Consider the following 13,928-nt stretch of genomic DNA (forward strand, 5'->3'; position numbering starts at 1 on the left):
GTTTTCTGAGTTTTAGTCCGATCGAGTTGAAACTTTTTTTTTTTAAGATCTATAAGTAAATTCAAAAATGACTGCATTCAAACTTTCTGAACATTTTAGCAGTGGTCATTGTTGTATGGGTAATCAGCTGAGATCTAAAAACACTACTTAAAAAAAAATTAAAATAAGTTTAGGTTTATATGGAAGTTTACTCCCCTTGCTAAAAAAAATGTGTGGTTAATTGTCTGATCAGCATTCAACTCATTTATAAAGTGCTACTAAGCACCATATTTCGAAATTAACATTTTTTTTGCAATAATATGCATTACAATTCTTATAGGGAAAAGTGTTTGAAAAGCACTTTCATCATATTGTTTTCCTTTCTTTTTAAACTCGACTCTTCGGGTGAAGAATGGATGGGAGAGATCATTTGAGTGTGTGTACTGGAGAACTGGAATGTATTTTCCCCCTATGGGACTAGAGTCTTATGATGGAGGAGCATAAAACGTCGTCATTAATAAAATTGCAGTCACAGTTAAAATTGTTTCGAACAATGCATATGCTGTGGTCATGACAGAGCTAGATTCAGATTCAGATTCATATATTAACATTTCAGGCGTGTAAAACTCGTTTCAAGTGGAAATTTGTACACGATGTGGCAACGCTGTGCGCCCAAGTGCGGTGCCACCAGCAGCAGCAACGGCGGCGGCAGCACGAACACGATGAACATGACGGATACAGATGTGCTTGCCTATATATGTGTGTATGTTTGTGTGTGTGTATCTGAGTGTGTGTATGAAATGAACGAACGAACGAACGAACGAACATAGGGTAAAAATAAGCGAACCACAAACAGTCAACAGCCACAGAGCTAAATTGCAGCTGCTATACGCGTCGCCGACGACGACGACGAATAGGGTAAGTAAGAAACAAGAGAAGGCAACAACAACGAATCATGCGGCACAGCGAAAATTACGATAAAACCGAGACAAAGGCGCAGATGGCAAAACGAACGAATGCGAACACGAGCATGAACGCTACAAAACCAAGAACAACAACAACGAGAGCGTAGATACAACTGTATGTCTGTATGCATGTGTGTGTGTCTGTGTGTGTGTGAGTGTATCTATGTGTACATTCGAGAGTATGTATGAATGCAAGCGATAAACTGCCAGGGGCGTTGGGAAGAGGGACACAGCACGATTTGTACATTGATAAATCTAATGTACGTCGTACATTGCGCATCCGTCAAAATGTCAGATAGTAATTATTTTTTGCACACACCAACCCCTGTCCCCTTCCCCCTCCCCTCATTCGACGCAGCCATTCTATGAACACGAATACGAAATGTACATATGGAGAAAAAGGCAGCAGAAACCAACAACAACAACCCCTATGAACGCTGGCGTCGACGCCGCTGTGACAGCTACTCACAACGAACGAGCGAACAAACGAACGAACAAACGAACAGCGACAAGCATTGAATACGAATGAACGTTCGAAAATGGAAACGACGATAAAGCGGTGAGCACACAGCCGCACGGCATCGAGGGGTGAGCCGTTGCTGCTGCTGCTGCTGCCGTTGGTGCTGCTGCTAATGCTGTTGTTGGCCGTTGATAGATACAACTTCAGTTCGACAGATAGTCAGTCGGGGCAAGTCAGCGATAAACCGTTCCTGCCAATTCGGAGTTGATTTTGTAGCGCGCGCGTACCAGCAGCAAAACACAGCTGCATCCTTGTGTGTGTGTTTTTTTTTCTGCTGTTTTGTTACGTCCCCTGTTCGGCGACGCCACTGGCGATTGAAGGCAGAGGCAGCGACTACTGCTGCTAGCTTCATAGCTGGCTGGCTCTGGCACTGGCTGTTTGGCTGACTGCCTCGCTGTGGACAGAACGAAAGACAGGCGGCAACTAAAGCGGCAGTCGCAAGCGAAATTGTTTAATACAAAATACAAATTTAAATACAAATACGGCAGACGACGCTCGACGACGTAAAATACACAACTATAATAATAAAGTATAATATACACAATAATAATAAAAACACTGCAACGAACACTGAGAGCGCCACCAGCAGCGGAGAAACGTTTTTTGTTTTTTTTTTTTGGTGAAAAAAAAGAAGAAGCAAAAACCCAAAGGTAAGCACAGCCACAGCAGCTGCATTCGCATACGAGATACGAATATTCATTCGTTCGCATTCGCATTCGAATTTCGCATTCGCATTGGCCTCTGGGCAATCAAACCAAGCAAGCAACCCAACCGTCTACGACTTCGACAGCAAACTGCAGCAGCTGAATGATGTTATGTTTTAGTTGTTAGTTGTGCAAAATACACTTTTAATTCGTTTCGTGTTATCGTATAATTCTTCATTTTTTTTTTTTTTTGTTTGACCATTTTCTCAAAATACAGTATATGAAAAGAAATTTCGTTGCCCCGTTTCGCCTTTATGGTGGTAGTGTGTGCGTGTGTGTGTGTGTATGTGTGTGCGTGCGTGTATGTGTGTTTGTGTGCCTGCCTGTGTGAGTGTGTTGTAGCGAGTCGCTTCTATATGTATTTGTGTACATGGATTGTGTGACTGTGTGTGTGTGTGTGTGCGAAAGACCGACAACGCAGCGACGACTATTAAAAAGAACCCGACTGACTCTGTTGGTTGGTTGAACGACAGCGACTGCGACTCAACTGCTGCGGAGAGTAAAATTCGATTTGGCTGTGCCCTGAAAAATTGCAAATTGCAAACGAAATGTGATTATCGGTGTTGTTCAAACAAAACTAAAAAAAAAAAAAAAATGCTAAGAAATTGACGAAAGTAGACAGTGAAATAATTCAATTATAAAATAATAATTACAATTGGTGGTGTGCATGTAGAAATGTATTTACATACATATATATATATATATAAATATATATAAATTTATATGTATTTGTATGTGTATATAGCTGTTCAGCATACGGCTCTCATTTTTTGTAAAAACGTTTTAACTGTAATGCTAATTTTTGCTCTTCTTGCGCGTTTGTCTTCGAGCAAATAACACCTCCTACATAAAATATCTCCATCTCTTCTCTTCTTCTACTTTCATGCCAACGTTTCGCCGGCGATGAACCACAAAAACGACAACAACAACATCAACAATGGCTATATCAATAATAACAACAACAACAAAATAAATCAAAACCGCACCGATATCGATAACAGTAGCTGTGGGTTAACCGATAGATCGAGCGAACCAGACGCTAAACAGCGAACCAGAGCCAAAAACAGTGAACAACATTAACAGCAACAGCAACAAGACCTGCAACAACAGCAACAACATTAAATATATATATATATATATATATATCGAGAAGTCGAGAAAAATAAAAGAATAAAAATGTCAAACGGCAAGGCGACAGCGTTCTTTGAGAACGGCAGCACGACACAGTTCGAGTACTGCTACAAACTGTATCCACAGGTGCTCAAGATGAAGGCGGAGAAGCGCAGCAAGAAGCCACAGGAGCTGATCCGTTTGGATCAATGGTTCCAGAACGAACTGCCCGGTCTGATCAAGGCGCGAGGGAAGGACGCCCATTTGGTCTACGATGAGCTTGTCCAGGCCATGAAATGGAAACAGTCTCGAGGCAAATTCTATCCACAGTTATCATATTTGGTTAAAGTGAATACGCCACGCGCCGTCATCCAGGAGACAAAGAAGGCGTTCCGCAAGTTACCCAATCTGGAGCAGGCGATCACAGCTTTATCGAACCTCAAGGGTGTCGGCACCACAATGGCATCCGCCCTGCTAACCGCCGCCGCCCCCAATTCCGCACCATTTATGGCCGATGAGTGCCTGATGGCCATACCAGAGATCGAGGGCATCGATTATACGACCAAGGAGTACCTCAATTTTGTGCAGCACATCCAATCGACAGTCGAGCGCCTCAATGCAGAGGTTGGCGGCGACACGCCGCACTGGTCGCCACATCGCGTCGAACTCGCTCTGTGGGCGCACTATGTGGCCAATGACCTCAGTCCCGAGCTGCTCGATGATATGCCCCCGCCAGGCAGCGCATCCGCCGCCAACAATACGAACGGCAGCACCCTCGGCAAGAACAGCAGCAAGGTCCTCGATGGCGAGGACACCAACGATGGCGTCGCCGTCGATGTCGATGATGAGAGTCTCGGTGCAGGTACGATTCCCAGTTGTAGTTGTGTTTCATTATTGTTCAATACTTTAGTTCAGTTGCTTCCTTAACTAATATTGTGATATGATTTTAAATAATTTATAAATTTGTTGTTGCTTCTTTTTGTTGTTGTATTTTGTTGCACAGGCGGCGGACGGAACACTGCAACCGAGTCGGAAACGGAGAACGAGAACACCAATCCTCCGATTGCCCTGGGCAAGAACAACAGTAACAGTAACAGCAACAGTAACAGCAACTGTAACAGTAACAGTAACAATAATAACAGTAACAGCAACAACAGCAACACTGCCGCCTTACAACAAGATGGCGACTCGAACTTTGTGTCGAACGATTCCACCTCACAGGAGCCGATCATTGAGGATAATACCACACAGACCACGGCCACCACCACATCGACAGATGATGGTGAGCCGATTGGTGGTGCTGGCACTCCACTCGCCTCCGACTCGGAAAGTAATCTCGAGGCGCCGCTCAAGAGTCGCTTGACGGGATCAGCAGCAGCAGCAGAAGCAGCAACGGCAACGGCAACAGAAGGAGCAGCAGCCGCCGCAGCAACAGCAGCTGAACAGACAACACACAACAACAACAAGCAGATCAATAAAAATGGAGCAACTGCAACAGCAGCTGCAACTGTTGGAGCAGCTAATGGTAATGGTAATGGAACCGCTGCCGGGAATGGTGTGCTCTCTGCGTCGTCAGCTGCAGCAGCGGATGATGATGTGGACGATGACGAGGAGGACGACGATGATGATGATGATGAGGATGAGGATGAAAATGAGGACGATGAGCTAGAGGCTGATGAGAGTAACAGCAGCAGCAGCAATTTGCGGGCTAGTAAATTGCAGCAATTGACAGTTGCAGCGACGGCTGTGACTGCTGTGGCGCCATCTATTGGACAGAAGCGCTCGGCGCTCCAAAGTGACATGGAGTCAAATACAAATTCGAATGTGAATATTGGTAATGCCACTGCTAATGCTGCTCCTGCTGCTGCTGCAGATGGTGAAGAAACTGCGCCGGAGCTGAAGAAACTGCGCAGCGACTGAGCTGCTGACCGTTAGCCGCCCGCACCCGGGTTAGACAGGAGGGGGAAGGGGGTGGCGGGGGCGATGTAGAGGGAGATGGGAGAAGGCCCCCACTCCCCCAGCCCGCCCGCTATCCCTCCCCCAAAACGTATCTGGTGGAAAGACATAATGTATGTAGTGCAGTTGAGTCCGACATTGAGAGAGCAACATTACCTACACTTTGCCACAACAACATTCAAGAAATTTTACTATTAAGCAAACTAATTATACATATAATATATAATATATATATATACAACAACAAAAACAAACAAAAAAAAGAAGCATATAACGAGAAGCAGCACACACACACACATCCATTTACCCATACCAACTACAACAACAAACACACCACACACACACAAACAAAACGTAACATAATAAAGGAGAACGAAGAAGAAGCACCAGCAGCACTTAATATGCTAGCATAACATAACGTAACATAGGCATAACAGCAGGAGCAGCAGCAACACCAGCGGAAGACCCATAACAGAGAGAACAAGAAAACCCATTTCACTAACTAACCAACACACACAAACACACACATACACACACAAACACACATATATATAGATACTTAGGAGCATAGTGCGAGCGCGAATTAAATGAAGTTTAAGATGCAAATTGAGTATAAATGATAGCGATGGATGTTGGATGATGAAACGATGATAATTGATAAATGAATAAATTTATAATTGATATATATGTATATATATATATATATATATATATATATATATATGTGTATATATATTGAGAAATAGCCAGATGGAGTCCCCAATTGCGTGAACAAAAAGCAAATCTATAGTAACTAATAAATCAGAAGCAAATTGATATTTTTACACAGTCAAATGAAAAAATCGAAAAGAGATGAAAAAAGAGAAACCAACATTTAAATATATAAACAATTTACAAATGCCGCAGTTGCCCACTACATACAAGAAACGGATGATAAAAACAATAATTATAATAAAAGTAATTTATATAAGTATTTAAATTTAACAATAAATCAAAACTTGTCGCATAAACTCAAAACTCAAAGGCCGATTCAACGAGCGATTGATCAAAGAATCAAGAATGAGGAATGGAATGGAATGGAATTGATGAACACACCACTCCTTCACCTCATCGTCCTTCGCGGACTATTGCTACTATTCAACACACACGCTCTCCTATCTCTTTCACACACACGCACACTCGCACTAAGAACACAAGAAATTCACATGCACCACAATCATGGAGCAGACACAACAACAAAACCAATCAACAAAAAATACAAACACTCATCTAAAACAATTTTTTGTGGTCGTAATTGTAATAATATAATTTATAATTTATGTGTACGACTATTTTTTTTTAATATTGAAATACTATATATAATACTGAATTTTTTATAATTTATACGATAATATTTTTTCATTTGAATTAACAACTAAATTTAATTAATTTGGCGCTGATCTACAATTATCCATTGGAGGCAGCATATGATGCATTTTTTTTTACGTTTTACGCTGCTTCCATTTTCAACTGGAACCGAGACCGATCCAAATTCTTCTAGGACACCATCTCAACATTATATTCATCATTTTAATTAGTAGCATAAGTCCAAATAAATTGTGAAACATTAAGAGTACACCCCCAAAACAAGATCCAAACCAATGAAACCTCGTTAAAGTACCATTCGAATGAACTTATCAATTTTCTAATCCAGGCTTTTAGTTTTCTTTTTTAATATTTCGCAAGCGCCTCGCTCAGCCAGTCGTTATATGCTAGATGACGGTAATCGACCGGCCGCCACAAATATCGACTTATTGTTGGTGAGCTGACTAGTCAATGAAGAGTTCGTGAGAACTGATTAATCGAATATGCGCATCCTATTGGTATGCTGCAAATGCAAAACAAAAATACTGCCGATGCTATCGATTGGCAATATTAAATATCGCAAACAAATATATCGGAACATTGATATCATATCAGCATCCATATTTTGGTATTTTGTTATTTATTTATTCACTTGAAGAGAGAGTGGGAGAGAGGGAGAGCAAATAAATAATTAGCATTGCTCCCAGGTGCCCAAACACAGCGATGAAGTGCGGTGCAATACTCAGCGTACTCAGCCACATTCTTAGCTAGGCAATGTGACTGACTATGCGACCAAAACGGCAGAAAAACGCTCCAGCAACAGCAACAACAACAACACTCCACTAACAAATTCTCGAACTGTGTGCAACGCATGCACACACGCACACTACAAACAAACACACACGCACACTACAAACAAACACACACGCACACTATAAACAAACACACACACACATATACACCCACTTTAAATCTGTGGCCGCTAAAGAAATTCGGGGGATAAGGACAAGGACAAGGACACTGATAAGGGAACAACGGCCCCGGTTTGTGGAATACAGACACACACACACACAGATAGTGTAAGCCATGCTGCTGGTGCGTCAGCTGTTTGGCTCCTCCTCGAATTCGTGGGTGCGAGCACTGATTATATTCGTGCTCGCCTGGGCCGTTCTCGTCTATGTGTTCGTCCTCAAGCTGACAAGCACCCAGTCACAGCAAGGACATCAGGGCTCGCAGGCGTACGCTGCCAATAGCAATGAGAACGAGCTCAATGCCCGACGCATCAATCAAGCCCTGCAACTGTTGGAGCACACGGAGCGACGCAACGAGGAGCTCAAGCTGCTCATCGATGAGCTGATGAGGTGAGTGAACAGAGTAACAAAAGCCAAGTAACACCTGCTGCAACTGCTCGTTGCGCACGCAAATTATGTATTCCTTCATATTTATGCAGTTCCATGCATCCTCCAAAACCCACAGCCAATAACCCCAAGTAGGCCATAAGCTGCTTTCATCTGATCCCCACCCACCCGCCGCTCCACTTCACACCTGCCTGCTCATATAATCCACTATCTCCCATAAGCTTCCTCCTCCAGCTCTTCCTCCTCCTCCCATAATCCTCAACCCATTAATGCGACTATTCATATGCAAAAAAAAAAAAAAGAAAAAAAAAAGAAAAGGCATGTCGAACTTTAAATACCCTCGCACAACATCTCAATATATATTGATCAATACATAGATATGTACTATAATATATATATATTACAATATATATATATATATATATATATAAGTAATATATAACTTACAATAAGAACTAATTAACTTACTTCAATTGAGCACAATCGTACTGAACTTATCCCAAAAACAGATAATTTGGAATTAATTTAAAAAGCATATTATATACATATATATAGATAAATCTATAGATATGCTATAGATGCCTTCCACAGAAGATAAGATATGGCGTTGCACACTTGATGATGTTTGCAGCATACCCCACCAACTGATGAATACCCTTTCCATAATTTGGAATTCTCCGTCACGCTCGATGTTTGCTCTTTGCATTTGACACGCTGGCGACCAAAGAATCAACGAATGACATATGCATATATATATGTATATGTATATATATATATATATATTTGTATTAATTCGTTCACATCTGATTGTGTTGTCATTGTTGATGTTGTTGTTCTATATGCTATATATATAAATATATATATATATTTATATATATGTATACATTTTACAGCGAACAGCTGGATAAGCAGAGCTCACTGAAGCTAATCGAGAGACTGGAGAGCGATGCACACAATCCGAAGAACTCGCACGGCGATCCCTTGGCAGAGGATTCGCTGTTTGAGGTTGTGATGCCCGGTGGCGGTGGCGTTGGCGAGGCGGACGCAGCTGATCGACTGGAGGATGCTGCGCAGAGCGGGCTCAGCGGGCAGGCGGGCGTTGAGCCGAGCTTGGAATACGAGCTGACGCGTCGTCGCATCCAAACGAACATTGTCGAGATCTGGAGCTACTTCAGCAGCGAGCTGGGCAAAATTCGTAAGCTGATCGGGCCGGGCAATGCGGAGCTGGACGAGTCCATTAAGCAGGTGCTGTTGCAGGGTGCCGAGCACAAGCGTTCCCTGTTCAGCGACATGGATCAGTTGCGTCGCGTCGACGGCTATGAGGCGTGGCGCCACAAAGAGTCACAGGATCTTAGTGATCTTGTCCAGCGGCGACTGCATCATCTCCAGAATCCCAGCGATTGCACCAATGCTCGCAAGCTGGTCTGCAAGCTCAACAAGGTCATCATTCATACCAGACAAGCTGAACCTAATCCCTGTTACATCATCCGCACGTGCATTTCTCTCTCTCTCTCTTTCTGTCTCTTTCTGTCTCTCATACTTTTGCTTTCGGTTCTTCCATAAATAATTCTGTATTACATCTGTATATATTCAAACGCTCTCCAGAGACGGGTTTGGTTTTAACACACATATTATTCATTTGCATTCATCTGCATGCTCCTCGAGTATCAAAGATTTGATGTCTTTCGGTTTACTTAACTATTTTATCTGCATTTCTCATTGTTTGCCACTTGGTTATTTTCTTTCTGCACTCATTTCTATAGCTGGCTGGTTGCATGCTCTCTTAAATCTTTCCATTATTGTTTCACTTTCTCTTTAATAGCGAATGTTGTTTTCCATTTTTTTTTTTTGTTTTCCATTTTCTTCCTTTGTTGCATCCTTAAACGTTGCACTGGCAATTTAACTGTTTAATATCGATCTGTTTATTAGCTCGATTTGTGTAATTTACTGTCTGGTTCGGTTTGGTTGTCTTGCAGGGATGTGGCTATGGCTGTCAGCTGCACCATGTGGTCTATTGCTTCATTGTTGCCTATGCCACGGAGCGCACTCTCATACTGAGGTCGCGGGGCTGGCGCTACCACAAGGGTGGCTGGGATGAGGTGTTCCGTCCAGTGTCGGATAGCTGCCAAGATCCGGGCATATCCTACGCTTACAATTGGCCCGGCAAGCCCAATACTCAGGTGCTAGTTTTGCCAATCATTGATTCACTAATGCCGCGTCCACCCTACTTGCCACTGGCCGTGCCGGAGGATCTGGCGCCGCGCCTAAAGCGACTCCATGGCGATCCGATTGTCTGGTGGGTCGGTCAGTTCCTCAAATATCTGCTGCGTCCCCAGTCAGCGACGCGCGATTTCCTCAATTCCAGCATGCGCAAACTGGGCTGGGAGCGTCCCATTGTGGGGTAAGCATCATCATTGTCCACTCGATTCCCTCTCCGATTTATGTTTATTTTACTTCTCCCATTTTCCAGGGTACATGTGCGTCGAACAGACAAAGTGGGCACCGAGGCGGCGTTCCATGGCATTGAGGAGTATATGACGCATGTGGAGGATTATTATCGAACGATGGAGGTCAATGGCAGCAGTGTGGTGCGTCGCATCTTTCTCGCCTCCGATGATGCGCGCGTGATTGAGGAGGCGCGCAAAAGCTATCCACAATATCAGATCGTTGGCGATCCCGAAGTGGCACGGATGGCGGCTGTATCCACACGGTATACGGATACCGCGCTAAATGGTATCATACTCGATATCCATTTGCTGTCGATGTCCGACTATTTGGTGTGCACGTTCTCCTCGCAGGTCTGTCGCGTTGCGTACGAGATAATGCAGACAATGCATCCGGATGCGGCATATCGCTTTAAATCGCTGGACGACATTTACTATTACGGCGGGCAGAATCCGCACAATCGACGTGCCGTCATTGCGCACAAGCCGCGCACCCATGAGGATCTACAACTGAAAGTTGGCGATCTCGTTTCGGTTGCGGGCAACCATTGGGATGGCAATTCCAAGGGCAAAAATACGCGCACCAATCAGGGTGGACTCTTTCCATCCTTCAAGGTGGTCGACAAGGTCGAAACGGCCAAGCTGCCCATCTACGAGGGCGTCTAATCCGCACATTGACCATCCATCTGTCCATCCCCAACTCCATCGCTTGAATGTCTGAATCTCTTTTAGCTCCACTCACATTCCATGTGAGCGCAGCCACCGCCAATCCCCCCTCCATTCCACTTCTCCCCCTCCACCCCACACCCCCTACCAATCTCACTAGAAGACACGTGGTACTTTCAAAATTCTCGTATAGAATGCTCGAATCTCTAATTTCGAATCTCACGAAGCCAACAGCTAACAAAATCAATTTCTATGCATTTTCGAAAGCCGAAGAAATTACACAAAACAAAACAAAACAAAATTAAAAATAAAATTAAATGAATAGTATATGTTGACAAGAAGAAGAAGAAGAAGAATATACATATAGAGAGAGTCTCTACATATGTACATGTGGCGTATGTATGTGTGTATATACAGTATATATTTATGTCTAATATATAGAAACTATGTTTAAGCCTGCAAGTAGTGTTCAAGTACGCGCAATATAGATTATCCTTTGTAACATAGACAAACAAACAAACAAACCAACAAAAACAACTAAAACACACAAAAATTATGAGAAATAATAAATAGTAAAGTTTTAATTTACGAACCTGATTGTTAAACTCAATTTTGATACTATATTTTTATTGATGGCATGCAGTTTGATGGTGCTGCTCCTTGTGATCCTAGCACGCTATGTCCATTTCAAAAACAATTAATCTCTTCGCCCATAAATAGTCCTTATCGTGTCAAATCGAAAAGCAATGTGTCAAACGACTCGTGTCCTAGCTAGAGCTTAAAGCTAGTCAATGTACATCCAAGCGGTCCTTGAATGCAGCTCGTTAGCGGAACACTTCACGATTCCAACACAACTTGTTCTTCGAACTCCCTGCCTGGAAATGTCCGAGTTATAGTTATTTTTCTAAAAAGTACATTGGTTTTTCAGCCATAACTTGGTCATATCCTTGAGGATCTCACAAACAATATATATATTGGTAGGCACATAGAATTAAGGACTATTGATTTGCATTCAAGGATTTTCTGGATTCGTGAGATAAATTTGGCCAATGTGGTTTCCGAGAAAACAAGAATTTTCGGACTTCGACTCATAAGCCTTCGCGAAGAGTGAAAATGTTCCCAAGTGTTTGGGTTCACAGCTGACCCCATAATCCTTCAATGCAGTCCGATACTAACACACAATCTCCTTCGAAAAACTATAAGGATTTGGCATAGTTGGAGCTATTTGTTAATAATAATAAATTGCCCCAACTATTTTATGCAGCCTACAAGTATGCTTTAAAACTTTCACATTTTATTTGCAGCCCGAAAAGTAGGCAATAGTTTTGATATAGTTTGAGAACATCACTTATCTTTGCATTTGTTAGTGAATATTTGTTGACAATTGGATAATACATACAGAGATCAACTGCATTCAAGATATATATATATATATATATATATATATATATATATATATATATATATATATATATATATATATATATATACTTTTGCATGTGTGTATATACAGATAAATATATAAAGTTAATCCTTTTGTGACATAGGCAAACACACACACAGACTATGTGAGAAGTGGCAGAAGTCAAGATTTAATTAGAAAACCTGAATTAAACTGAACACACAATGTTATTGAACTGCATTGATGAAGCTTGCGGCTTGCGGATGAATATCGATTGCTATTTTGAACCTTTGGCGCCAGGTTCATTTAAATGACCCGAAGAAGAACCGGTGAAAGTGCACCCAACCGGATGATTTGTATGCAAAATGCTGAGTCACTTGGAGTCAGCAGCCAGCTGCCAGTAGCCGCAGGAATGCGACCACAATCGTCACAAGCAAGAATGCCTACATCAAAAATTCCCAAAAATAAAAAATAAAGGGAGAAAAAATCCACGCAAAAGCGAAAACGAACGTGATAAGCCCCGCTCAAAAAAAAAAAAGTTAAGTACATGGTATATAGTATATAAATTAAAGCAGATCAGAATATTATTTGTATGCGTAATGTAATTAAGCACTTAATGAACGGCAGGGAAGTCGCTGCAAACACACAAAAAAAAAAAACAAAGTCAACAACAAAAAGCGGCCAAACAGGCAGCTAGCTGTGCCGTTAAACCGGCATGAGGCGCCAAAAGGAGCGCAATGTGTATGCATGTATGTGTGTATGCATGTATGTATGTACGTCTGTATGCATTGGACAAGGTCAAGTTGAGCTCAACGCGACGCCCGTTCGATAAGCCGTCTCACACGGCCATCGGCATCGGCATCGGCTTTGTGATAACACAAGCCGGAGAGCAGCTGAGTGTGTATAAAACATTGGCACGTCAACTCAATCAGCAGCACTTGCGGACTACCAGCCCAACAAATCACATCCGAATTCCAAAATCCAACAGCAATTTAAACATGTCGCATTTCAATGTTGCCGCTCTGCTTGCTTGCGCCGTCGTCTGTCTGCTCGCAGCCAGCCACCATGCACAGGCAGCCGTTGCACGCGCCAACTTCAGCAATCCCAGTGAGTATACAGCAAAAGGGCATCGATAGCACAGATCGATAATTCTGATAATTCGATAACTATTTGCAGCTTATCCCGGCAAGTGTGTGGTGACCTCGGATGTAATTATGTCGCCCGGACAGACGGGCAAGGCGCCCAATCATCCTTGCGCCAGCGTCACCTGCATGGATAACGGTCACGTTGAGTTCCACACCTGTGCCGCCGTTGCGCCACCCAAGGGCTGCAAGCAGCGCGACTTTGTCAACACCAATCGCAGTTTTCCCGAATGCTGTGAGCGCGCCTACGATTGCAGAAAGTACATTTAAATGTCTATCGTTATCGATTTGTATTTTTGTTTTGTTTTTTTTTTTTTTATTTATTTTGTATACTACAA

General features: G+C 42.7%; 3 protein-coding genes across 3 annotated transcripts; all 3 read left to right on the forward strand.

Annotated features, from left to right (window-relative positions):
* The first annotated feature begins 3,307 nt into the window (after positions 1-3,307).
* LOC6566251 (ras guanine nucleotide exchange factor P) lies at positions 3,308-5,490 on the forward strand. The gene is made up of 2 exons (XM_001992033.3): positions 3,308-4,140; positions 4,282-5,490. The coding sequence occupies exons 1-2, from the start codon at positions 3,345-3,347 to the stop codon at positions 5,196-5,198; spliced, it is 1,713 nt and encodes a 570-aa protein (XP_001992069.1). The 5' UTR covers positions 3,308-3,344; the 3' UTR covers positions 5,199-5,490.
* A 1,731-nt stretch (positions 5,491-7,221) lies between these two features.
* Positions 7,222-11,571, forward strand: LOC6566252 (alpha-(1,6)-fucosyltransferase). The gene is made up of 4 exons (XM_001992034.2): positions 7,222-7,939; positions 8,830-9,376; positions 9,913-10,337; positions 10,407-11,571. The coding sequence occupies exons 1-4, from the start codon at positions 7,665-7,667 to the stop codon at positions 11,044-11,046; spliced, it is 1,887 nt and encodes a 628-aa protein (XP_001992070.1). The 5' UTR covers positions 7,222-7,664; the 3' UTR covers positions 11,047-11,571.
* A 1,728-nt stretch (positions 11,572-13,299) lies between these two features.
* On the forward strand, positions 13,300-13,921 carry LOC6566253. The gene is made up of 2 exons (XM_001992035.2): positions 13,300-13,555; positions 13,625-13,921. Exons 1-2 carry the CDS (start codon positions 13,447-13,449, stop codon positions 13,858-13,860), a joined length of 345 nt encoding a protein of 114 aa, XP_001992071.1. The 5' UTR covers positions 13,300-13,446; the 3' UTR covers positions 13,861-13,921.
* The last annotated feature ends 7 nt before the right edge of the window (positions 13,922-13,928 follow it).

The sequence above is a fragment of the Drosophila grimshawi genome, unplaced genomic scaffold (genome assembly GCF_018153295.1).
Source record: "Drosophila grimshawi isolate 15287-2541.00 unplaced genomic scaffold, ASM1815329v1 contig_848, whole genome shotgun sequence".
NCBI classification, from domain to species: domain Eukaryota; kingdom Metazoa; phylum Arthropoda; class Insecta; order Diptera; family Drosophilidae; genus Drosophila; species Drosophila grimshawi.

What these genes read in the sequence shown, in the direction of transcription:
- LOC6566251 (XM_001992033.3), top strand. Translation starts at nt 3,345, where the DNA reads ATGTCAAACGGCAAGGCGACAGCGTTCTTTGAGAACGGCAGCACGACA. An exon ending in TGATGAGAGTCTCGGTGCAG is followed by an intron (nt 4,141 to 4,281) that starts GTACGATTCCCA and finishes TTTGTTGCACAG; the next exon opens with GCGGCGGACGGAACACTGCA.
- LOC6566252 (XM_001992034.2), top strand. Translation starts at nt 7,665, where the DNA reads ATGCTGCTGGTGCGTCAGCTGTTTGGCTCCTCCTCGAATTCGTGGGTG. An exon ending in CTCATCGATGAGCTGATGAG is followed by an intron (nt 7,940 to 8,829) that starts GTGAGTGAACAG and finishes TACATTTTACAG; the next exon opens with CGAACAGCTGGATAAGCAGA. An exon ending in TGGGAGCGTCCCATTGTGGG is followed by an intron (nt 10,338 to 10,406) that starts GTAAGCATCATC and finishes CCCATTTTCCAG; the next exon opens with GGTACATGTGCGTCGAACAG.
- LOC6566253 (XM_001992035.2), top strand. Translation starts at nt 13,447, where the DNA reads ATGTCGCATTTCAATGTTGCCGCTCTGCTTGCTTGCGCCGTCGTCTGT. An exon ending in CGCCAACTTCAGCAATCCCA is followed by an intron (nt 13,556 to 13,624) that starts GTGAGTATACAG and finishes AACTATTTGCAG; the next exon opens with CTTATCCCGGCAAGTGTGTG.